Genomic DNA, 26,493 nt, shown 5'->3' on the forward strand with positions numbered 1-26,493 from the left:
CTCTTTTTATAAAACTATCCTTATAGGTGTAAAGTGATTTTTCATTATGGTTTTGATTTCCATTTCCCTAATGATTATTAATGTCAAACATATTTTCATATGCTTATTGGCCATTTGAAAATCTATTCAAGTTCCTTTTCCACTTTTTAACCAGATTTTGTTGTTGTTACTGAGTTGTAGGAATTTTTATATGTATTCTGAGTATTAACCTCTTAAGTGTAATTTGCAAATGTTTTCTCCCATTCTGTGCATTGCTTTTTCACTACGTTGATAGTGTGTCCTTTGATGCACAGAAGTTTGACATTTTTCTGAAGTCCAGATTATTTTTTTCTTTTGTTGCTGTGCTTTTGGTGTTATAGCCAAGAAATCATTGCCAAATCCAATGTCATGAAGCTTTCCCTCATGTTTTCTTCTAAGAGTTTTATAGTTTTGAGTCTTATTTAGAACTTTGATCCATTTTGAGTTAATTTTTGTATGTGGTGTAAGGCAAGGGTCCAACTTCATTCTTTTGTACATGGGGATGTCCAGTTTTACCAACACTATTTTGTTGAAGAGACTGTGCTTTCCCTATCAAATGGACTTCACACCCCTGTTGAAAATCATTTGAACATGTGTGTGAGGGTTTATTCCTGGGCTCTCTATGTCATTGGTCTATATGTCTATCTTAATGCCACTACCATAATGTTTTGATTACTGCAGAGTTGTAGTAAGTTTTGAAATCAGAAAGTGTGAGATCTCCAACTTTGTTGTTTATTTTCAGGATTGTGTTGGCTATGCGGAGGCCCTTGAGATTCCGTTTGAAGTTAAGGATAGATTTTCTATTTCTGCAAAATATACCATTGTTGTTTTGATAGGGATTGTGTTGAATTTATAGGTTGCTTTGGGTAGTATGGACAATAATATTATTTCTTCCAATCCATGAATATGGGATGTGTTTTCATTTATTGGTGTCTTCTTTAATTTCTTTCAGTATTGTGTTTTAGTTTTAGTTTTCAGTTCATAAGACTTTCTTCTCTGTGGCTAAGTTGATTTCTAAGTATTTTATTCTTTTTGAACCTATTGTGAATGGAATTCTTTTTTTTTTTTTTTTTTTAAGATTTTATTGGGGAAGGGGAACAGGACTTTATTGGGGAACAGTGTGTACTTCCAGAACTTTTTTCCAAGTCAAGCTGTTGTCCTTTCAATTTTAGTTGTGGAGGGCGCAGCTCAGCTCCAGGTCCAGTTGCCTTTGCTAGTTGCAGGGGGCGCAGCCCACCATCCCTTGCGGGAGTCGAACCGGCAACCTTGTGGTTGAGAGCCCACTGGCCTATGTGGGAATCGAACCGGCAGCCTTTGGAGTTAGGAACATGGAGCTCTAACGGCCTGAGCCACCGGGCCGGCCCCTGGAATTCTTTTTTGAGTAATCATTTTTCATGTATAGAAACACAGTGGATTTTCGTGTGTTGATTTTGTATCCTGCAACTTTGCTGAATTCATTTATTCTAACATTTTTTTGTGTGTGTGAAATCATTAGGGTTTTTTACATATAGTAAGGTCATGTCATCTGTGAACAGAGCTAATTTTACTTTTTCCTTTCAAGCTTAGATGCCTTTTATTTCTTTTTCCCATTTAACTGTTCTGGCTAGAAGTTGCAGTACTATGTTGAAGAGAAGTGGTGAGAGAAGTCATCCTTACCTTGTTCCTGATGTTAGAGAGAAAGCTTTAAGTTTTTTATCATCAAGTATGATGTTAGCTGTGGACCTTTCACATACGGCCTTTATTATGTGACGTTGTTTTCTTGTATTCCTAGTTTGTTGAGTGTTTTTTGTTTGTTTGTTTGTTTTTTAATCACAAAAGGGTGTTGAATTTTGTCAAATTGTTTTTCTGCATCAATTCACATGACCATGTGTTTTTTTTCTTTATTCTGTTAGTATGATTTATTTCATTCAGTTTTGTATGATGAATCATCTTCACATTTAAGGAATAAATTCTACTTAGTCATGGTGTTTAACCCTTTTAATGTGTTGTTGAATTTGGTTTGCTAGGATTTTTTTTTAATCAATATCAGAGATGTTGGTTTACAGTTTTGTTTTGTTTTGTTCTTTTATAGTGTCTTTAGCTGGATTTAGTATCAGGGTAATAGGGATAGAATGAATCATCCTCATAGAATGATTTAGTTAAGTGTTCTCGCCTCTTTAATTTTTTGGAAGTGATTGAGGAAGATTGGTGTTAATACTTCTTTAAATATTTGGTAGAATCCTCCAGTGAATCTATCTAGTCCTGGGATTTTCTTTGTTGGGAGGTGTTTGATTGCTTATTCAGAATCTCTCCTTATTAGCTATTGGTCTTTTTAGAGTTTTTATTTCATCATGATTCAGTCTTGGTAGGTTGTGTTTTTCTAGGAATTTGTCCATTTCATCTACATTATCCAATTTGTTGGTATACAGTTGTTTGTGGTACTCTCTTATAACCCTTTCATTTCTGTAAAATGTCCTCTGTTTCATTTTAGATTGTTATATGAGTCTTATCTCTTTTTATTATTATTCAATTAAGGTAACAGATTGTCAGTTTTGTTCTTCGTTTTCTTCAAAGAACTAAATCTAGGTTACATTAATTTTTGTTTAGTTTTCTCTTTTCTTTTATCTCTACGGTAATGTTTATTATTTCTTTCTGGTAACTTTGAGTTAATTTGTTCTTTTCTAGTTTTTTAAGTTTTCTTAAGGTTTAAAGTTTGGTTGTTAAGATCTTCTTTTTAAAGTAAACATTTACAGCTGTAAATTTTCCTTTTGCCTTTTTTTTTTTTTTTTTTTTTTTCTACATCCCAAAAGTTTTCATGTTTTGTTTTCATTTTCATTTGTCTCAAGATATTTTCTAGTTTCCCTGTGATTTTGTCTTTGAACTGTTGGTTGAGTGCAGTGTTTAATTTACATACATTGTGGATTTTCCAGTTTTTCTCTTTTCTAGCTTAACATATCGTCTGTCTTGGAGAAGGTTCCATGTGCATTTGAAAAAAAAAAATCTTTTCTCCTATTTTTGGTTGCAATGCTCTTTATATGTCTGTTAGTTCCCATTAGTCTATAGTGTTGTTTAGGTCCTCTGTTTCCTTAATAATTTTATGTCTGGTTATTCTATCCATTATTGAAAGTGGGATGTTGGAGTATCCTACTGTTATTGTGGAGCTGTCTGTTTCTCTCTTCAATTCTGTTAGTGTTAGCTTGCTTTACATATTTAGGAGTTTTGATATTTGGTGCTTACATGTTTACAATTGTTATATGTTTTTGGTGAATTGGCCCTTTTATTATTATATACTGTCCTTCTTTGTCTCTTGTAGCAGTTTTTGATTTATAGTCTATGTTGTCTAATATGATATAACCCCCTCTGCTCTCTTGCTTGTTTGCATGAATAATCTTTTCCCATCCTTTTACTTTCAACCACACCTGCCCTTAGATCTAAAATGAGTCCCCTGCAGACAACTTATAGTTGAATCCTATTTTTTTCACCCATTCTGCCAATCTGTGTCTTTTGATTGGGAGGTTTAACCCATTTACATTTATAGTAATTATTTATGTGGAAGTAGTATTTATAGTAATTATTTATAGTAATTATTTATCGCCAATCTGTGTCTTTTGATTGGGAAGTTTAACCCATTTACATTTATAGTAATTATTTATGTGGAAGGGATGTATTATATTGCCATTAAGTCTTTGTATTTTATATGTCATACAGTTCTTTTTTCCTTATTTTGTTCCTTTCTCCTTTATGATTAGTTGATTTTTTTTTTTTTTTTTTTTTTTTTTTTGTAGTGACATGTTTTGATTCCCTTCTCATTTTCATTTGTGTAGATTCTATATTTTCTTTATGGAGTATATTTTAAACTGATAAAAACTGAATCTATTTTAAACTGAAATCAACTTTTACTTCAATCACATACAGAAGTTCCTTTGTAGCGCTGCCATTCCATTTTATCTTATAGATGTCTCAAATTACATCTTCATATATCATGTACTTATTAACTTAGATTTATAGTTACTTTTTAAGCTTTTGTCTTTTAAGTTCTATACAATAATTAAAGTGGATTTATGTACTCCCAATACTATAGTACCAGATTCTATATTTGTTCATATATTTAACTTTACTGGAGAACTTTATATGTCTATATGGCTTTGCATTTCTGTCTAGTGTCCTTTCAGTTCACCTTGAAGGACTGACTCTTCCTAGCATTTCTTGTAGGGCTGTCTAGTGGTAATGAATTCCCTCAGCTTTTGTTTATCTGGGAAGGTCTTAATTTCTCCTTTATTTTTGAAGAACATATTTACCAGATACAGTAATCTTGGTTGGCAGGTTTTTTTCCTTCATCACTTTAAATGTATCACCCACGTTCTTTTGGCCTGTAATGTTCCTGTTGAGTAGCCTGCTGATTATCTTATGGTAGGTTTCTTATTTGTGACAAGTTGCTTTTTTCTTACTGCTTTCAAGTATCTCTCTCTCTATTGGATTTTTGACAGTTTGATTGCTATACGTTTCAGTGTGGACCTCTTTTAGTTCATCCTAGTGGGAGTCTTTTGAGCTTCTTGAATTTGGATGTCCAATTCCTTGTTTAGGTATTATTTCTTCAGATAAACTCTCTGCCCCTTTCTGTCACTCTTCTCCTTCTGGGATTCCCATAATGCATGTATTGGTGTGCTTTATGGTATGCATAAATCCCTTAGGCTCTCTTCTCTTTTCATTCTTTTTCTTTTTGTTCCCAACTCAATAATTTCATATGCTCTCTCTTGAAATTCACTGGTTCTTTCTTCTGCTTATTTGAGTCTGCTATTGAACCCCTCTAACAAAATTGTCAATTTTGATTTATTTTTCAGCCTCTGCATTTCTGTTTGGTTGTTTTGTAAAAAGTAGTTTCTATCTATTGATATTCTAATTTTATTTATGTATAAATCATCTTCTTTTAGTTCTCTGTACATGTTATTCTTTATCTCCTTGAGCATTTTTAAGACAGTTGTTTTATGAGGCAGCTGGCTACAGAAGCTCTTCACCCAGCCCTCTCAGTTAGGCCTATCCCACCCTACCCCCTCAATCCCAGAGCTTCCATGTGGCCCCTGGCTTTGTCAGGCGGCATCGCTCAGGAGTATTCCAAGATTCTCATTGGGACTAATGGGTTTCTTCTGGGTGGCTTTACCTGCCTCCCTCACTCTCAGCCCTTGAAGGCAGCCCTGCTTGTACAGGAGTGGCTGCTCTGTGGGGGAGTCCTGATCCAAACCCAGATTGGTCCTCACTGCAGCACACTGTCTGAAGGAGGGGTACAGAGTTTACCTGGTCAAGCACGCCCTGGGATGTGTGGAGGCCAGAGAGCAAGTGAGGGAGGTCGTCTGCTTTGTCCCACATGCTCAGTACCAGAGCTGCCCTGCTCATCTGAACTGTGACCACAACATCATACTTCTGGAGCTGCAGTCCCCAGTCTGGGTCATGAGCCACATCCTTGTTGTGCATCTCCCATGATGACTGCCTCCCTGCTGGCACCTGCTGTCAGGCTGAGACACTACCATCAGCCCTCAGGTGAGTTATTCCCAACCCTTACAATGTGCCAACATCTAGCTATGCTCAGATGAGGAGTGTTGTTAAGTCTACCCAGGGAAGATCACGCCCAACGTGCTGTGTGCCGGCACAAAAGAGGGCAGCTAGGCGACTCCTGTGGCCCTGTGATGTGTAATGGTACGCTCCATGGCATCACCTCCTGGGCAGACTTCCCATGCGAGCAGCCCAACCAGCCTGGCGTCTAAACCTGAATTTCTCAATATGTTTCATGGATCCGAGAAATGATCTGAAAACAGAAAACCCAGAAGAAGGAATGGAGGTAAGGCCCGCAATAAAAGTCAAGTAGACTTACCAGCCTCCGTCCTCCCACTGTGCCCTCCTTATTCAGTTTGCTCAGCCCTTCTCTGCCCCTCTCAGAGGTTCCACTTGAACTAGTAATCCATGTTCTCAAAATTTCACATCCCAACTGACATTCCATGTTGCAAAAACACTCAGTCATTGCCAGCATTACAGTCTCCCAGAGGTTACATCCCTGAAACAGCCCAGTTCCCTGAATTTCCCAACCCAGACACATTCCAGGTCTCCCAACTATTTCAACATAAACCCAGATCAAATCTAAATGTTTTGTCTGTGGAATACTTATATACCTCCAGCCCATCCAAATCATATTCTGTGTCCCGTGAACGGACTATTCTTGACAATGTCCTATACTCCTTCAGATATTTATTCATTGTCAATATTCTAGATCCTTCTATGTTTTGTAGTCAAGAAGGTTCTGGACTCCCATGATGTTTCGTTCTGAAAATATTCTCTTGTGCCCACACTCTCCTGCCCTGACAACATTCTATGCCCTCTGAGTGACTCATCACAGCTAACATTGGCTTCTCATAATGGTTCATTCTCACACAGTTCTAGGCCTCCCAAATGTCCCAACTCTACTTACCCTGTTTCCCCAAAAATAAGACCTAGCTGGACAATCAGCTCTAATGTATCTCTTGGAGCAAAAATTAGTATAAGACCTAGTATATATCATATATCATCATATATCATATATCATATCATATATCATATCATATATCATATCATATATCATATATCATATCATATCATATCATATCATATCATATCATATCATAAAGACCCGGTCTTATTTTACTATAAGTAAAATATTTTACTATAAGTAAAATAAGACCGGGCCATATATTAATTTTTGCTCCAAAAGACACATTAGAGCTGATTGTCCAGCTAGGTCTTATTTTTTGGGAAACACAATGCATCCCGCATTCTGTCCATATCTGGCCTCTACCAATATTCCCTGTCTCTGAATCCGTATACCCACTAAAGATCAACAGCATTCTAGATCTTGAGTGATGGGGTACAATATTCCAACGAGGTCTCTGTGCGTGGATCCTGTTGTCCACCAAATATTCTGTGCTGTCTCCACGAACACCCTGTTCAATGCCATCTGCTATTTCCCATGACCGCAGAACACAGTGGTTAAATGCTCAAGTCTTGCTTTGAACAAGTCATAAAATACTGCTTCTCTTCTCTCATCTGCAAAATGGGGCTAATAATTTTTTCTGATAGCCTTGTTATTAAGATAATGTTGAGTGCTTACCACTATTATTTGCATCAGTCTATATAAAATATTACCTAGGATGTCAATAACAGCTCCTTTGCAGAGTATCCAAAAGGTGTTGCTTCATTTATTTTTGTATTCTTTTATTTTTCCCGGCAAACATTTATTCACTGCTGACATGTGCAGGTACTCTCCTGGGTGTTGATAAATATAATTCTGTTTATTTAGTCAACAAATATTGGTACCTATCATGAACCCAAGGACTACTGTAGACTCAGATGATAAGTAAACAATGAATTAAACAGACAAAAAAAGAGACAGTTGTTTTATGTCTTTGTCTAGTAAGTACAAAGCATGTGATTCCTTAGCATGGGTCTGGAGATTTTTTTATTGTTCTTTCTTTTGAATGAGCCATGTTTCCCTTTTTCTTTTTATGCCTCGTTATATTTGTTGAAAATTTGTCACTTGAAAAGCAGCCACTTCTCTCAGTCTTTACAGATTTGCTCTGTGTTGGGTGATACCGTTATTAGTTAGCTTGTCATGAAGGCTTAAGGTCTTCTCATGCCTTTTCTGAGTGTATTTTTCATGGGCCTGCATGTTTACTTTTTTCAATTCGTAAATATACACAGCTCCTTTAAGATGTCTTGATTTTCCTAGGAATTTCCCTCTCATTTTTTCACAGGACCTTGCATGTTCTACTGTGTTTTTCTGCTGTAATCTTATCCCCAGGCATCTACAGGCCTTCAGTTTCCTATAGTTTGCACACAGTGCAGCACTCACCACTGTCTTCTGTGGTTTCCCACCTGAAATCCAGGTTATGCCACCATTCATAACAGAGTTCCAAGTGAGGCAATACAGAAATCAGTCCCTGAGGCAACCCACAGACTTGCCAGAATATTGCAAATAAGTTTCACTTCTTCCCTACTGTCATAAGCGAGGATATGAGAAATTGGGCCACTTCCTTCTGAGCTTCACCAGGGAGAGGGTGGGGCAAGTGCAAGCAACAGTGACATGAAATTTCCTGCTATTTTGAGTGTTGCTTTTTCTTAATTGGCTATTCCCTTACCATGTTTCCCCGAAAATAAGACCTAACCGGAAAATAAGCCCTAGCATGATTTTTCAGGAGGACATCCCCTGAGCATAAGCCCTAATGTGTCTTTTCTAGCACAACTTAATATAAGACCCGGTCCTATTTTTGGGGAAACACGGTAGTTGCTGCAGATCTTTGACTGCTTTTCAGAGCTACCACAAAACTGTTTTAGTCAGTCTGTAGTTGTTTACTTGATATTTCCATGGGGGAGGGGATGAGGGCTTAGAATTTACTAGTCTGTCATTTTGCTGACATTAGTCTGTCAAATGTTGAATATTTTAAAATGCTATTTATGCATCTATTGAGATGATCATATGATTTTTCTCCTTTGTACTACTAATGCTAATATAGCAAGTTTCATTGATTTATTTTAGATTGTTAAACCCACCTGTCATTACTAGGTGCAATTCTTTTTAGGTATTGCTGCTTTCTACTTGCTAAAATTTTGAAGGAATTTTGCATCTACATTCACGAGGAATATTGATCGAGTTTTTTTTATGTCTATTGGTTTTGATATCTTCTAAGTTTATGTAAGAATAGTGTGTTTTTTCCTTAAATTTTGATTAATATCACTAATGAAACTATCTGGTCTTGAAATTTTCTTTGTGGGAAATTTTTAAATTATGGGTTCATTTTCTTTAATGGGTAAATTTTATTAAGGTTCTTTGTGAGTCACTTTTTGTAAGTTTTGTCTTTTAAGGAATTTACTCATTCCATCTTTACTGTTATAACATTCCTTTATAATGCTTTTAATATCTGTAAGATATGTAGTGAGGTTTTCATTTCTGACATTAGAACTGGTATCTTCTTCCATTTTTTCCCCATGAATGAGCTATAGAGTTTAACAAACTTACTACATTTTTGTTTTCTTTTTTAAGAACCGGGCTTTGGCCTCATTGATTTTTATCTTTTGTTTGTGCATTTTTCTATTTGTTTTGTTTCTGTTCTTGTATTTATTATTTCTTTTCTTCTGCTTACTTTAGATTTAGTTGAATCTTTATTTCCTAGCTCTTAAGCTGGAACTTAAATACTTGATCTGAGACCTTTCTTCATTATAACATAAAACTTAAAGGTATAAATTTTCCTCCAATCACTGCTTTAGTTGTTTCTCTTGAATTTTGATACATTATATTTTAATTTCCTCAATGTATTTCCTAATTTTCCCTTGTAACTTTTTCTATAACTCATTGATTATTTAGAAATGTATGGTTTAGTGTCCAAATATGTGAGGATTTCCCAGATATCTTTCTGTTAATGTCAGAGTAAATATTTATATTATTTCAATCCTTTTCAGTTCTCTGAGACTTGTTTTATGGCCCTGAATTTGGTCTGTCTTGGTGACTGTTTCATGTAAAGTTGAAAATAACATTGGATGGGGTATTCTCTAGCTATCAATTGGACCATCATAGTGATTGGTAGTTGTTGAAGTCTGTGAGGGGTCTGAGATTGTTTCTTCCTTACAAACTAACAGGTTAGTCTGTCACTGTTTTATGTCTGCTGGCAGAAGACATGGAACTCCTGAGTCGAAGACAAAGGGCTTTATTACTCACAGCACAACAAACTTTGATATTTGTATCTATTCCCTGTATCCCCCATGTCCCATGGGGGAATTGCAAAGAGTCCTGGGTAAATACTAGTCATACATGGGTTTGCATCACAGTTGAAGAACCTTCCTCAAGTACTTCCGTATTATAGAAGTACTCAGACATTCTGTAATGAGCTGCAGACAAATTTCATTTTACTCTGAGGGATACATATGAGGTGTGGTGAAAAACTATGGTGAATGTTTAAATTAAAGTTTATTACAGGAAAAAGACACATTGTAATCAGTGCCTCTCAAAATACTCCCCCTCCCTTCAAACACATTTATCCCGTTTTTCTTGCCACTTTGTTAAGCAGTTCTGGAACTCCTCTTTCATGGGTATCTTTAGTTGTGCTTTCCTGGCTGCCTCGATGTCCTGAATTAATTCAAAACATTGACCTTTCATGGTCATTTTGACTTTGGGGAAGAGCCAGAAGTCGCACAGTGCAAGATCCAGTGAATAAGGTGGATGAAGACACACTGTAAAGTTTTTATTTGACAGAAATTTCTGTACCAGAAGCCATGTATGACACGGAGCCTTTCCATTGTGATCACAAAATACGATGAATGCTGCTTCTGCGTGCCATCCCACAGAAAGTCAGGGATCTTCAATACCAGAGGCAGCATGTCAAACCTTAGTAACAGTGTGTGACAAGTTTCAACTTGTTCAGTTCAGTCAGTCATGTGTGAGCTACGGTTGAGGGAAGGTGTGTTTCAAAGTGTGCTGTAAATCATCCTCCATCATGACCACGCTCCGTGTCACACATCGCTTCTGGTGTACGGCAATTTCTGTCAAATAAAAACATTATGGTGTGTCCTCATCCACCTTATTCACTGGATCTGGCACCATGAGACTTCTGGCTCTTCTCCAAAGTCAAAATGATTCAGGACATCGAGGCAGCCCAACAGCACAACTAAAGATACTCACGGAAGAGGACTTCCAGAACTGCTTCAGAAGGTGGCAAGAACGATGGGATAAGTGTATTCGAAGTGAGGGGGAGTATTTTGAGGTGGATTAATGACAGTGCGTCTTTTAATGTAATATATTGTTTTTATTGAAACGTTCACTGGATTGTTCGATCACACTTCGTGTTATATTGGACAGTAAACAAACCTACCTGCCCTTTGTTTTTGATTGAGACCTTTACCTCACTCTTCCAAAGGTGTTTGCTATAGAAATATCCTTGAAAAGATATTCTAGCACAAAGGCAGTCAATGTCTCTGCTCACAAAGCCTACAGAAATGTGAGATTCCTGGAGATTGACTCCCAATAATAGTATTGTGCAAGTCTTCTACAGCCTTACTGATTTTGTTTTCTATGTTACTAAGAGATTATGTTAAAGTTTCCAATTATAATTGTGAGTTACCTATTTCTGTTTTCAATTATATCATTTTTTGTTTCATTTATTTTGAAGGTTTGCTAGGAACAAGCATCTTTAGAATTGTTACATCTTTTTGATGAATCAACCCTTTTATTAAAGAAATGTCTGTTTCTTTCCTGGTAATACTTTTTATTCTAAAATTTACTTTGTCTCATATTAAAAAGAAAAACAAAAGACACCTTAGCTTTTTTGTTTTTTATTAATGTGTGCATGATATATCTTTTTTCATCCTTTTACTTTTAACCTATTTGTGTCTTTATATTTAAAATGGGCTTCTTGTAGGTAGCGTATAAGTAGTTGGTTTTTGGTTTTTATCCATTCTGACAACTGCTGCCTTTTCATGGAGTATTTAAACATTTTACTTTATGTAATAATTGGTGTGCTGAATTTAAATCTTTTGTACCAGTTGCTATTGCTAAGTAACAAGCCGTCCCAAAATTAGTGGCATAAAATAATAATCATTTTAATCCTATTTTGGATTGTGTCAGCCAGAAACTCAGAAAGGACATGTCGAGGATGGCTTGCTCTGCTCCTTGTCAGGCCTCAGCTGGGAAAACTTGAATGCTGGACTGAATGTCTTGGGGCTGGAATCATCTGAAGGCTTACTCCATTAGTGGTGGTAGTTGTTGCTGTCAGCTGGTACTTCCCCGGGGGCTATCAGCTGGAACTCATCTACACATGTCCTCTGCATGGGGCTTCTCAGTTTCTCACAGCATGGTGGCTGGGTTTCAAGAGAATGTCTTCAAGAGAACCAGGCAGAAGCTACCTACTTTTTGTAACTGACCCTTGGAAATCAGTGTCATTTTCACTGCACTCTTTTAGTAGGAGCAGTCACAAGCCCCCACACAGATTTAAGAAGAAGGCAGAAATTCCACCTGTGAATGTGAAGAGTATCAAAGGTTTTTAGGACCATATTTTAAGACTGCCATATCTAGCTAGCATTTTGTTTCTTGTCGTTAGTTTTTCATTTGTTCTTTGTTTTTTCCTCTATATTCCTAACTTCTTAAAAAATTATTTACTATTTCACTTCATCTCCATTATTAGCTTAATAGCTATACCTTTTTATTTTACCTTGTAATGGTTGTTCTAGCACAGCACTATCCAAGAGAAATGTATGAGTTATAATTGTGTGCCTCGTATGTAAATTTAGTTTTCCAGTAGCCACATTAAAAAATTAAAAAGAAAGAAGTGACAGTAAATATAAAAATATTTTCGTTTAGCACAACAAAAATAAAACCAAAATATTTATTTCAATCTGTAGTCAGTGTAAAAAAAAAGTTAGATATTTTATTATTTTTCTGTATACTAAATATTTGAAATTCAGTGTTTAACTTGTATTTACAGCACATCTTAACTCAGACATGTCATGTTTTAAGTTCTCATTTGCCACATATGGCTATTGTATTGAGCAGCACAGCTCAATTTGTATTTATAATATTCACATTGTGTATCGCATAGGACTAGATATTACTTGAAGGTATAGTATAGAATATATGAGGTCTGACAATTAAGGTTGTGAACTGATCCTAGAAAAAGTGCTACATACCTCATTGCTGAGTATCACTATGGTCATCTTCGAAGTACTCCCCTTGGGAAGCTATGCACCTACGCCAGTGCCTAGTCCACCATTTAAAGCAATTTTGGAACTCTTTCTGGAATGGCCATCAGAGCTGTCGTTGTACTACACTTGATGTTCTGAATGTCATCAAAATGTCTTCCTTTCAATATTTCCTTTATCTTTGGGTAAAGAAAGAATCATTGGGGACCAGATCAGGTGAGTAGGGAGGGTGTTCCCATACAGTTATGTGATTATTGGCTAAAAACTCCCTCACAGACAGTCCATGTGACCTGGTGCATTGTCGTGATGTAAGAGCCATGAATTGTTGACGAAAAGTTCAGGTCGTCTAACTTTTTCATGCATCCTTTTCAGCAATTCCAAATAGTAAACTTGGTTAACTGTGTGTCCAGTTGGTACAAATTCATAATGAATAATACCTCTGATGTCAAAAAAGGTTAGCAACATTGTTGCAACAAGTTCTCCCCATAAACTTAAGTCAGACCTTGTATTTGTGTCATATTAGCACCTTACAGCAGTTTACATGCATTTTCTTCTCCCAGCTTTTTTGTATTGTTGTGGTGCATTTTCTAAAAATTTTATAACCCCACAATTATATTATTAATTTTACTTAGTCATTTTTTTAAACAAAATTGAAGAGGAAAAAATCTTTTATATTTATCACATATTTGCCATTGTCAACACTCTTCATTTCTTTGTATAGATGCACATTCTCAATTGATGTCGTTTTCCTTCCTCTTGAACTATTTTAATGTTGCTTGGCGTACACGTCTGCTGTTGAGTGTTCTCTCAGCTTTTGATTTTCTGAAAGGCATCATTTCATCTTCATTGTTGAATGCCATTTTCAGTGGATGTAGAACTCTATTTTGACAGGTTGTTTGTTCCTTAGTATTTTAAAGATACAATTCCATTGGTTTCTGTCTTGCGTGGTTTCTGAGAAGGCTGCTGACATCCTTTTCTTTGTTTATCTGTGTCTTTCCCACCCTAGTTGCTTTTAAGATTTTTTTTTTTCTTTATCACAGATTACCAGAAATTGTGATGTATCATAGTGTGGTTTTCTTTGTGTTCGTCCTAGTTGGGATTTTTTGAGTTTCCTGTATTTGCATTTATAGTTTTCATCAAATTTGGAAAAAATTCAGCCATTGTTTCTATAAATACTTTTTCTGTTCTTCTTTTCTAGGACTCCTGTTACATTTATATTAACCTACTTGATACTTTCCCAAAGGTCAGTAAGGTCTTTGTCCTATTTTCCCGTTTTCTCTCTTTACCTGCTTCATTTTAGATAGTTTCAGTTTCTGTGTCTCTTAGTTCAGTGGCCTTTCTTTTGTAATACTTAATCTGCTTTACTTATATTCAGTGTATTTTACAGTTCAGATATTGTATTCCTTATCTATAGAAATTCAATCTGGTTCTTTTTTTTTTTTTTACTGTCTAGTTCTCTCCTTATTATATTCATGGTTTTCTTTAAATACTTGAAATATATATAAATAGCTGCTGAAGGTCTTTATTTGCTAATTTCATTATTTCTGTCATTTTCAGCCCCTTTCTGATTTTTCTTTTTGGTAATGGATCATACTTTGCTATTTCTAGATGTAGCTCGTAACTTTTTATTTGATGTCAGATAGTGTGAACTGGACATTGTTGAATATTTTCATTATGTTGTCTTTTCTTTGAGTTTAGTTTTATCTCAGCAAACACTATGTTCCTTGAAGATTAAGTCCACCTTTTCCACCTTTCCAGGCTTGTTTTAAAGTTTCTTGGGGTAGGTCTTTCTCCAGGACTTCCTTTGCCCTCCCGCTAAGATGTGACCCTTTTTGAGTCTCTACTGATTGCTGGAACACAAAATACCAAAGTCTCCCAGTCTTGTGTAATCTTTGGGAATTGTTTACCTTATTGCTCCCTGGATTGTTCTTTGTCTGCCCTGTGGAGTTTTACCCTATACACACACAGGTTATCATTCAACCAAAGACTCACAACCCCCCTGCTGATTTCTGGAGCTTTTTCTCTGTCTAGCTCCCTTCTTTGCCCTCAAATTCTAGTTGCGTTTGTCTTTCCAAATTCTAGTCTCCACTCTGCTTAACTGAGTGGGATTTCTGTGCTCTGCTTGCAGTGGTTCTCCCTGCTCCGTGGTTCAGAAAGTGCATCCAGGCAGAAAGCCAGGCTGATAATAGGACTCACCTCTTTGGTTTTTGTGCTTTCAGGGATCACAGTCTTGTGCTGCCTGTTGTTAGGTGTCTGAAAACGTTTTGTCTAGTTTTCTAGTTTTTTTGTAGCAAGAGGGTAAATGTAATAGTTTGCTAGGATTAGAAGTCCTGAAGACAACTGGGTGCTTTAGAAACATTTGAATTAATAAGGCTTCAAAAAACTTCCAAGTCAGTTTTATAGATGAGCATATATATTAATATGCTACTTGATTTCTGTATAACATTTTCAGGTTACAAAGTTCTATTATACCCTATCCTATTAGCATATAAATTGTAAGAGTTTAAAGAATGTGCATGAAATGTTTTTTAAGAGTCTGTGTTCTGTAATAATTACTATTGGTTAAGATTGTCAAGTTTAAAATATTACTGTATCTAGATCAGATCTAACAAGAATTATATCAGTTTGAGACTGAGTATTGGAATGGTTACACATAGCTACTCCCCAGCACAACTGTCTGAATTCAGTTTCTGGGTCTGCCACTAATAGGTGGGGATTGCCTTGGGCAAGTCACATAACTTCTCAGAATTCCAATTTCCCATCTGCAAAGGGAAAATAATTTTACCATCTCCTGGGATTGTTGGGAGGATTAAATGATTGTATATGAGATGGATGTATGTGAGTGTGTGTGTGTGTGTGTGTGTGTGTGGTTTTTAGAGCAGTGCTTGGTATTAGGTGTCCAATGTTATTGTTGTGGTTGTCATATCAGGGAACTAAGTTTCTGATTAGATTTAGGTTTATTCCTCTAAATCTCAATTTTTTAAAACCATTTTAATTGAAACATCCCTTGTTTTTTAACTGTGTACATCATTATGCGATTTAAAGGATCATCACAAACACTCATATATACTATCCCAGCATTAGCAATATCTCTCTTATCTTGAATTTTCTATTTATTGGTTGTTGTCTTTCTTTTTTTTTTTTTTTTAAAAAAAGGCTACATATTGATTTAGTCATAAGCAATATATATAATTTTTCATGTTTTTTTGAATTTCATATAAATATAATGACATATATTCTTCTGCTACTTGTTCGTTTTGCTCAATTTGTTTTTGACATTTATCTATGTTGGTACATGTAGCTATAGTGCATTCATTTTTGCTACTGTGAAATATTTTTCTTATTTCTAGGTTTTTGCTGTTACACACAGTGTGATGGCTGTGAATGTTTCCTTCCATGTCTCCTGGTTACATGTGCTAGAGGTTCTTTCGGTAGATGTCTAGAAACAGAAATTTCAGGTTGTAACCCAGCAGGCCACCCGCAGGAACAAACCAGAGTAGAAGTGAGCTGTTGCCGCAGGCCAGGCAGGGACTAAGGGGACTTGAACTAGAATGGTTACCAAGCAGATGTATTTCAGATGTTTATAAAAGTAATCAACAGGTGTTGGTGTTATATCTCATACAAAGGGGGTGGCAGGGTAAGTAAGAGGGACCATCAAGGATGACCCCCCCCCCCCAGGAGTTTAAATGGAGGTACTGTTTACTGAAATGGAGACTGCTCTCAAAAGCTACGACATTTCATTTTGTTTGGCATATAAATTGTGATCTTTTTTCCCTCCAAAGGTCACTGCATGTAAATTAATATGGAGAAAAGACCTTAATGATAACATGCCTTACCTATCTGAAACTTAGGTAACTAACAACCTCTACCAAGATAGCTCAGAACTGGACATAATTAAAAAAAACAAAAAAAGTCCAAATCTCAGTACATTCCTAAGGGAGCCTCCTGAATTCTTATTCAGTGTCATTGCATATAATTGTAAACCATTTAGTTATTTATGTTTACAGCATTTCTAAAGCAGCATCCTGGAAAGAGAATAGGGCATTTTACAGCGCTAGTAAGATAGTAGAACTGTTTTTTAAAAAAGAAATACCCATATGCCAAGGGACATGGCAAATGATATGGAGTCTGAAACTTTGGATTTGAATATTGGCCCAGCTACTGATAAGCTGTGTTCGAGTTTCCTATTGCTCCTTTTGAACAAATTATCACAAATGTAGTGGCTTAAACAATACAACACTTTTATCCTGCCATTCTGGAATTCAAAAGTCCAATTGGATTTCACTGGGCCAAAATCAGGTGTTGGCACAGCTGCGTTCCATTTAGAGGCTCTGAGGGAGAATCTGTTTCCTTGCCCCTTCTGGCTTCTAGAGGCCACCCTCATTCTTTGGCCCCTTCCTCCATCTTCAGAGTCAACAAGTCCTTCTTAGACTGGCATCTCTCTGCTCTCCCTCTTTTGCCTCCCATTTCTATTTTTAAGGACCCTTACGATTGCACTGAGCCCATGTGGATAATCTAGGATGATATCCTTACCTAAAAATCAGCTGATTAGCACTTTAATTCCATCTGCAACCTTAATTCCCTTTTACTGTGTAAAATAACGTATTTACAGGCTCCAGGGACTAGGACGTGTGCACACACATGCACAACTAACACTTGATGCTCACATTTCAGTCACATGGGCAACTTTCTTGTTTATAAAACAGTAATCGTAATAATGATATCATCCACCTCCATGTTTAGGAGGACTTTAAAAAATACAAACAATTTGCAAATGTTGCAGGTATTATTTTTGTTACAATTTATAGTGAAGCCAGAATATGATATAGGAGGACATTTAAAGTCTCATAATCCATTTTAATCTTTTATCTGTGTATCCATAAATCAGGTACTTTAAAATCCAGGAGGGGTGTGTGTGTGTGTGAATTTTAGCACATTTTGTGTAATGTATATAAGTGAAATACTTAAAGTATGTATTATACAGGTTCTAATCCCCATTTCATTTCTTAAGCTAACTACTGGAGATAGTAACTTTATGGGCCCAGCACCTGTGGCTCTATTGAAAACTCCTTAAACTTGAAATTGTATTAGATTTATTTAAAAAAAAGAAAGAAAAGAAAATGGCCTTCATATAAGATGGCAGTGATATAATAAAGCATATATGTGGGTGACTCATCTCTTTAAGGGTTTATGGATTAGCAGAAGTAGTATATACACACAATGGAATACTGTTCTGCCATAAGAAAAGATGAAATAGTGCCATTTGCGACAACATGAATGGATCTTGAGATTATAATGCTAAGCGAAATAAGTCAGACAGAAAAAGCAGAGAACCATATGATTTCACTGATATGTGGTATATAAAACTGAAAACAACAAAAGAACAAGACAAACAAATGAAGAAACAGAAACTCATAGACACAGACAATAGTTTAGTGGTTACCAGAAGGTGGTAGATGAGGTTAAAGGGGATCAAATATATGGTGATGGAAGGAGAACTGACTCTGGGTGGTGAACCCACAATGTCGTGTGGAAGACCCTGCTCGTGCACCATTTGTCGTGCAGGGCGGCCTGCGGGGTCTCTGCTCCCACTCCCCACATAAGAACACGACATGGTGAGGCCAAAAAGGAACACCCACGGAGCCATAGGTAGGGGAGTCATACCACTATATTCTCGCTGGCGGCATCCACCTCTCTGCAATCCGCTCTTGCTAGCTCAGCCACCATCTTCTTGCTAGCCCCCCATTTTTTTTGCTAGCATAGCCACGGCAGTTATATTAGTGGCCAATGGCTCACTGGTTATAGCTGACGGCCAACTAGCCACAGCTGATGGCCATCCAGTCACAGTTGATGGCCATTTACTACCTGAGCCAGCACCTTGCCATGTGAGGCCGAGAGCCTGGAAACTACTTTCTGGGGCTCTGCCCCCACAGTGATTTATAGATTATGTATTACAGAATTGTACACCTGAACCCTATGTAACTTTACTAATAATTGTCACCCCAATAAACTTTAATTTAAAAAAAGAATTTAATATTTTCCTGTCCCTTACCCTCTCCCTGAAAAGTTTATTAGAAGATGGAGATTAAGACCCACACCAAAATATTGTAGTCAGAGCCACATTTGTCATATTTATAAATATAGTCTAACCTGTATGAGTAAGATTGAAAAATGAAAAAAAAGGAACTCTCAAACAACTGGAGGCCTTTAACTCAAATGTATAACTTTATCACCTAAAATAGAGAGGGTGCCCAAAAAATGTATAGACATTTTAAGAAAGAAAAACACTGTATTGAAATTGTAATAATGTATACGAGTAACAAAAGATGTACAAGTTATGTGTATACTTTTTTTGGCATCCCTGGTATATGTATTTATTCTTTCAATTTCTCTTTCCTTTGAAAATAAAATTTGTTAAATTAAGCCTCTGAACAGAAACTGCTTTATGGCTGTAAGATGAATTCATGGCTCACACAGCTTTGTGTCGTCTTATCACAGGGACATTTTGTCATAGGGAAAGTATATAATGAGATAGGTAGGGGTGGGTTGTGGGAAGGTTGTAACACTGTGATGAGGAGGGAATGAAGGGACACACACACACACACACACACACACACACACACACACACACACACTCTCTCTCTCTCTCGGGATTGTCCCTTCTCCCTGCCCCATCACTGAGTAGTGGAGCTGCCTGAAGTTCGTCGGAGCACACGCCCAAGGGAGATGGGAAACGTTAAGTCTCCTGGAGGCCAGCACTGTTCAAAGTTGGTTTTTTCAGTCTTGGTCTTGTGGTTTTGGGGATTTTATGGCTTTTTGAGGTATGTTTGGGAAAGAAGGATCCTCATTCCTTGCTTAACCTGTGCAAATAATCTTCAAGGACTTTGATCACTGGAAAGAGGGAAATGAGACTGTCATCTGCCCTCCAGATGAAAGACTCTTCTTGGCAGGAGCCTTACAGAGATGGGTCACGATTTTTGGGTTGTTTTGATTTTATGCTTCTAGAAAGAATCTTTTAAAAAATTCTTATGGTTGTTTGTTTTCTTTTATTCTTTTTGGTTTCTTCCCTTTTTGGTGATCGAAGCCATGGCCAGCTGTCTGTGTGAACTCACTTACGTACCCCTCCCAAGGCAGGGCCTCTGATACAGATAGACAGCCGTAGGTGGTGGTTTGCAGGTCTTCCTTACTTGTCTTTGGGCCCAGCCTGCCTGCCAATTTCTGGTTGAGCTGACTTGTCCTTTTAAAAAAAGACTTCAAAAAGAAAAAGTCCTTTATATTATCTTGGCTCCTACAGAGAAGACCTGCTATGCCGTGGTAGCAGCTTCTCCGCTCGGGGTGGGTCGGGGCTGGGGGGTTGGGGTGGGCGGCCTGGAAGTTGCTGAGCTGGGATTTGGCTGCGTCCCCTGTTCATTTAGTTCACATCCTCTCTGAGTGCCTGCTCGGGTGTCCTGAAGACACTCACATACCACCTGGGACAGGGCTTCCGGAAAAGTATGTCTCTAAAGCCACATTCTGTTGTGAACAAAATTAGGATGGAAAGCAAATTGGATTAAAAAAATAAAGTTTAGGGGTAAAGAGACCTGTGGAATTTTACAACTGCTGTATTCCTTGGTGTCCTCCTGTGTATTTAATCACCGGACAGATGTAAGGGTGAATTTTCCTTGGAATACGTTTAACCTACATCTCAGCTACTTTATTAAGGGGTTTAACTTGGTCTATATATCTCCTTTAAGAGAACTGAAAGGGAATTTGGAGTGGCATATCTGTTTTCATTGTAGCATTAGATGTATGGTAAGTTAAATCATTTTTGTGAAAGTTGAAAGTGTAATATAAAAAGTATCCAGTTTTCTAGCCATTTGTGCACATTAAAAATAACTCGCTATTCATGTTCAGTGGTTTTCTTGTTAGACAATGTAGGGGACTTGCCACAACACATGCAACAGATTATAAAAAGACTGCAAATGTAATAATTACAACATGGCGCAGACCGCGCTGGCAGATACTGGAGTACAGCACTCTCTTTAATCACGGTGCTTCCCATAGTGTGGGTGGTCACGGTCCGCAGACATTTCAGGCAGTTCAGTCCTTGCGAGAGGGACTGTGAATCAGAGCACAAGTAAACAGCATTCCACAGGCTTTTCAGGATTTTCATTTTAAGAAAGTGTAGCATTTCTTTTAGGTTGCTTTCCCCCCTTCTCTCCTCCTTTTCCAGCCTCCTCCTCTGCATTTAGTTGTTTAGACTCTTTGCTTTTATCAGATGAAATCTTACTGCACATGCTTTTGCTTTCTTTTTCCAGCTTTTTTTTTTTTTTTTTTTTTTGCAATAAAATGTAATATGTTTAACATTTCAAAAGTCCGTTTCACCACAAAAGGCAAAAATGACTAGTAGGATATTGTGATCATTAGAAGTTAGCCACTTCTCTTAGTAAGCCTTGATAAAATAAATTTAATCAATATATTTCCTCATTTTGTTTTGTAAAACATTTAACTTCTGCCCCTAATTGGTTCCTTTGATGTTTATTTGATTGAATGAAAATTTGAATCATTTGTGAAGTTTTCTCTTCTCTCATTCGAAAATACTATCCTTGCTAGCCTATTTTGTTCTTTAGTATTCTGTTTTTCTTTTTTATCAGTTTTTGTTGTCCTAGTCTTTAATGTTTATGAGTTTGGATGAAAGAAGCAAGTGATGGAAATGTGAAGTTATTGGTTTTTGTCCATTCATGAGAATTATACAGTTTATTAAAGCTCTTGGTCAATTTCTCTAGGGGGGAGTTATTTTAAATGATAAATGTAGACAAATGGTGGTATATTATCTCAAGCTTTAACATTTTCTCCCTGAAAGAGTGATTTTTAAAAGAAAGACTTAGAAAAATACAGATTTGTTAGTAAAAGAACAGGTAATATTACAAATGTGTAATATTACCCCTTTCTCACCCCTTTTGATTTCCTTGGAGGTATACTGTCTTATTACTTAAAATTACAGACAGGCTGTTCCTAGTCTTCATATATAAAATTATAGTCAGAGTGTTCCTAGTCATCATTTTTTAAAATAAAACATGACATTTTAGTTCATATTTTATATTATATATAATTAATATAAAGATATGTAAAAGAAGAAAGTAGTTTGCAAACTTGTATATCATAATCAAGTCATAGTATCCTTGTACTTTTTTCCCATAAGCTGATAAAAAATGAACTGCCTACAATTATAATTTATGACATTGTCAAAGCCAGCTTAAAGAGAACGTAGAGTGATTATACATTTTAGAAGGAATAACTTCCTTTTAGAATCATACCTGTAAAAAATCCAGTGCTATATATAGATTTTTGAAGAATTTTACTGTTGTTCATGAAAGCGTTTAAAAAATACTTTAGTCATTTTCATTTATGATAAAGCTAATCTAATTCTCTGTTCTGATGCTGCTTGCCAAGCTTTAGATCACAACGGCTTAATTTAAGAAAAAAATTGCTGGCTAATCCCCTTTGGTATTTTGAAGCTATTTTGGGCACCCTTTGTTCTATGGTACATTACAGTCTGTTTATGGGGAGCCCTGGGGTGTTTGATGTGGGACCCTCTGGCAGAGGGGATTGGAACTTAAGAGTCTGGGTGCAACTGGGACAAGTTAAGGATGCTGAATTTAACTTTCTTTTGGGATTGTCTTTCATCTATAAATTGAAGGATTACATTTAATTTTAAATGAACTAGGGGTGAGGCAGGTTGGTTTTGGCTTTAGAAATTACCATTTGGAGTTTAGTAACCATATCAAAAGCAGGGATGTTGACATTTTAAGTTTTAATATTACTGGGTAACATATACTTACGACTGAGCGTTTAGGCCCCTTTCCTGAGCTTCCTGATGAGTCTCAGAATTTGCCTTAAGACACCAGGGTAAACCCTCCTGCACAGAAAACACTCCTCAGAGTCCTGAATGCCTCATTTCAGGCTCATTTTGTGGTTCCCACAGAGTGGGCTGCATGAGGTTCAGCAGGTTTTATTCACAGACATGCTTTCAGAACATTCCCCCACTTACCAATATCTAATTAAGCTGATAACGTCGTCATGACAGGGAGTCATGGGTCTTTATAGATGTAGCCCCTTGAACTTCTTTCGTAAAAAGATACCTAGCAGTATGAGAGACATAAGTAATGTGAAGACTGGAAGACTGTATGTTCTGTAGATAATTTTTTGTGGTTTCTTGAATGAAATTAAAGCATGAATATATTACATGGATTTAGACTACTATTCTTTTTTTTTTTTTTTTAATCTCTATCACCCTTAGATGTTCCTTCCTTCCTTCCTTCCTTCCTTCCTTCCTTCCTTCCTTCCTTCCTTCCTTCCTTCCTTCCTTCCTTCCTTTCTTTTTATTGGGGAACAGTGTGTTTCTCCAGGGCCCATCAGCTCCAAGTCAAGTCATTGTCCTTCCACCTAGTTGTGGAAGGCGCAGCTCAGCTCCAAGTCCAGTCGCCATTTCCAATCTAGTTGCAGGGGTTGCAGCTTACCATCCCATGCAGGAATTAAACCCACAACCCTGTTGTTCAGAGTTCGCATTCTTAACCAACTGAGACATCCGGCCACCCCTAGACTACTATTCTTGAAATTAATTTTCTTTCCTGGCCTTTGGTCTGTGAAGAGTACATTAGCATATATCAACACGGCGTTTCTATGCTCCTGGTGATATTTCCAGTCCTGTATTCCCCTCACTGCACTCTAAGCATACATACGCATCATTGTGTTTTGTGTTGTGAGTAGCAGTTCTCAAACTTTGGTCCACAGACCCTTGGGTCTGTAAGACCTTTTCACGAGGTCTATGTCCTTCCTTTTCCAATTTTGTATCTTTGTGATGCTGGGTTTTCTTCCTAAATTGAATTGAACCAAAGCAACATATCACAACAGAGTGAATGCAGCAGCAGGTATGAGAACACAGCTGTCTTCTATCAAGCCAGCCATTAAAAAGATTTGCAAAAACAAAAAACAAAAAAAAACCATGCCACTCTTCAAAATTTTTTTGTTTTGGAAAATACAATCTTTTTAATATTTCTGTTAACATGTAAAGGGCTTATTATTATCTCAAATGAATTAATAGATAATATTTTTAAAATTTATGAGGTTTAGTTACTAATATAGTAAATATTGATAGAAAAAACCCACATACACAAAATCTCTTTGTGGTTCTAAGACTAGAAAATTTAAGGACTGTTATTACAGATATTGGGACTATTGCTGTAGTTCTCAAATCAGTCTTCTATTGGCTTCTCTGAGAGTCTCATCCGAGGGAGCCTATAAAATATATGAAATTAGCCCACAGTCATGAGATTTTACTATCTCCTGTATATTTTCAGGATATCTTGATGTGTCTTTTTATAAATGAGTTGTCTGTCAAGCAAAGCTGCCAGAGTCCTCTTGTAAATTTAAGAAGGAGCCATAGGTTACGTAGTTATGATCCCTTTTACTTATTTAACCGATATTTCTGTGTAGTTTGACATAATCTGCACCCATCTGCATTTTAATACTTGGCTTTTAACAAACAATATAGATTGCCATCTTGCATATATGATTCCATGGCAATTATAGAATCCATGGCAGTTGTAATAAGCATAGAATATATTGTTCTTATATGTGTATTTTGGATGTTTCTAACCACATTTGCATTAGTTACCTAACATTTTTTAATTGAATTTTTAGTTTAGGAATAAAATAGAAAAATAAATTAATCTGGCAGGCAAAATAACCATTCTTTATGCCTTTGTTCTTACTATAAACCTTCTATTTTTAGTTTATCTTGCTTTGTGACTTTATAATATTGGTACCTTTAGAATGTGGTTACTTTTGATTTGGAAGAGGCTAACTGCACTATTTATGGAGTGAGTAAACTTCTGCATTGGAAACAGTCAGGTAAAATCTGATGTGGTTCCTTTGCCTCTATTTAAAATTACTATCTTAAATCTTTAGAACAAGTAACTGATTGCTTATCTTTTTTTTAAATAAATTTGTTGGGGTGACAATGGTTAGTAAAATTACATAGGTTTCAAGTATACAATTCCATAATACATCATCAATATATCACATTGTGTGCTCACCATACAGAGTCAGTTCTCTTTCCATCACCATATATTTGATCCCTCTCTCAGCCTCTTCTACTATCCTCCCTCCCCCCTTACCCTCTGGTAACCACTAAATTGTTTTCTATGTCTGAGTTTTTGTTTCTTTATTTCTTTGTCTTGTTCCTTTGTTGCTTTCAGTTTTAAATCTCATATATGAGGGAAGTCATATGGTTCTCGATTTTTTCTGTCTGACTTATTTTGCTTAACATAATAATATCAAGGTCCATCCATGTTGTCGCAAATGGCAGTATTTCACCTTATGGCAGAATAGTATTCCATTGTGTATATATATATATATACCACATCTTCTTTATTTAATCATCTATCAAAGGACACTGGTTGTTTCCATGTCTTGGCCACTGTAAAAGTTGCAGTGAACATTGGAGTACATATATCTTTACAGATAAATGTTTTCAGATTTTTTCAGATTTTTTGGGTATATCCCCAGGAGAGGGATTGCTGGGTCATATGGTAATTCTGGTTTTAATTTTTTGAGGAACCACTGCCTTCCATAGTGGCTACACCAATCTGCATTCCCACCAGTGTATGAGGGTTCCTTTTTCTCCACAGTCTCTCCAACACGTATTGTTATTTATTTTGTTGATGATAGCCATTATGACTGGGGTGAGGTGATATCTCATTGTGGTTTTTATTTGCATTTCCTTAATAGCTAGTGAAGTTGAACATTTTTTCATGTATCTGTTGGCCATTTGTATGTCTTCTTGGGAGAAGTTTCTGTTCAGGTCCTCTGCCCATTTTTTAATTGGATTGTTTGTCTTTTTGTTGTTGAGTTGTGTGAGTTCCTTATATATTTTGGTTATTAGCCCCTTATCGGAAGCATTGTTTGTAAATATCTTCTCCCATTCAGTTGGTTGTCTCTTTGTTTTGTTGACAGTTTCTTTTGCTGTACAGAGCGTTTATGATGAAAACACTTAATAAAATGGGTTTAGAAGGAAAATACCTTAACATAATAAAGGCCATATTTGACAAACCCTCAGCTAATATCTTAATTAACGGTGAAAAACTGAAGCCCTTCACTCTACATTCAGGATATGACAAGGCTGTCCCATATAACCTCTGCTTTTCAATATAGTGTTGGAAGTCCTCGCCAGAGCAATCAGGCAAGAGAAAGAAATAAAAGGCATCCAATTTGGGAATGAAGAAGTTAAGTTGTCACTTTTGCAGATAACATGATTCTTTATATAGAAAACCCTAAAGACGCCACCAAAAAGCTGTTAGAAACAATAAATGAATATGGTAAAGTTGCCAATTACAAAATCAACATACAAAAATCCACTTATTCCTATATACTAACAATGAAATTTCAGAAAAAGAAATGAAAACAAACACAATTCCTTTTGCAGTTGCAACAAAAAGAATAAAATACCTAGGAATAAACTTAACAAAGGATGTGAAGGACCTATACACTGAAAACTTAAGACATTTTTGAAAGAAATTGCAGAAGACACAAAGAAAAGGAAAAACATTCCATGTTCATGGATTGGAAGAATCAACATAGTTAAAATGGCCAAAGCAATATACAGATTTAATGCAATCCCCATCAAAATCCCAATGCATTTTTAAAAGAAATAGAACAAAAAATCATCAGATTTGTATGGAATCACAAAAGACCTTGGATAGCCAAAGCAATCCTAAAGAAAAGAATAATGATGGAGGTATCACACTCCCT

General features: G+C 36.4%; 1 protein-coding gene and 1 pseudogene across 10 annotated transcripts in view; both read left to right on the plus strand.

Annotated features, from left to right (window-relative positions):
* Nucleotides 1-26,493, plus strand: part of FANCC (FA complementation group C) — a 262,167-nt gene that overhangs the window by 126,452 nt on the left and 109,222 nt on the right. For 8 of the 10 annotated variants that reach the window (XM_088793528.1, XM_074330248.2, XM_074330249.2 and 5 more), the window contains one exon: nucleotides 13,901-13,945. The exons of the other annotated variants lie outside the window; for them this stretch is intronic. In XM_088793528.1, the coding sequence (XP_088649654.1) occupies nucleotides 13,901-13,945 (45 nt within the window). The remainder of the gene's footprint in view (nucleotides 1-13,900; nucleotides 13,946-26,493) is intronic. 10 annotated transcript variants of the gene reach the window in all.
* Nucleotides 5,067-5,846, plus strand: LOC109434738 (kallikrein-13-like; annotated as a pseudogene).

The sequence above is a fragment of the Rhinolophus sinicus genome, chromosome 16 (genome assembly GCF_057876585.1).
Source record: "Rhinolophus sinicus isolate RSI-liver-muscle chromosome 16, RSI-T2T, whole genome shotgun sequence".
NCBI classification, from domain to species: domain Eukaryota; kingdom Metazoa; phylum Chordata; class Mammalia; order Chiroptera; family Rhinolophidae; genus Rhinolophus; species Rhinolophus sinicus.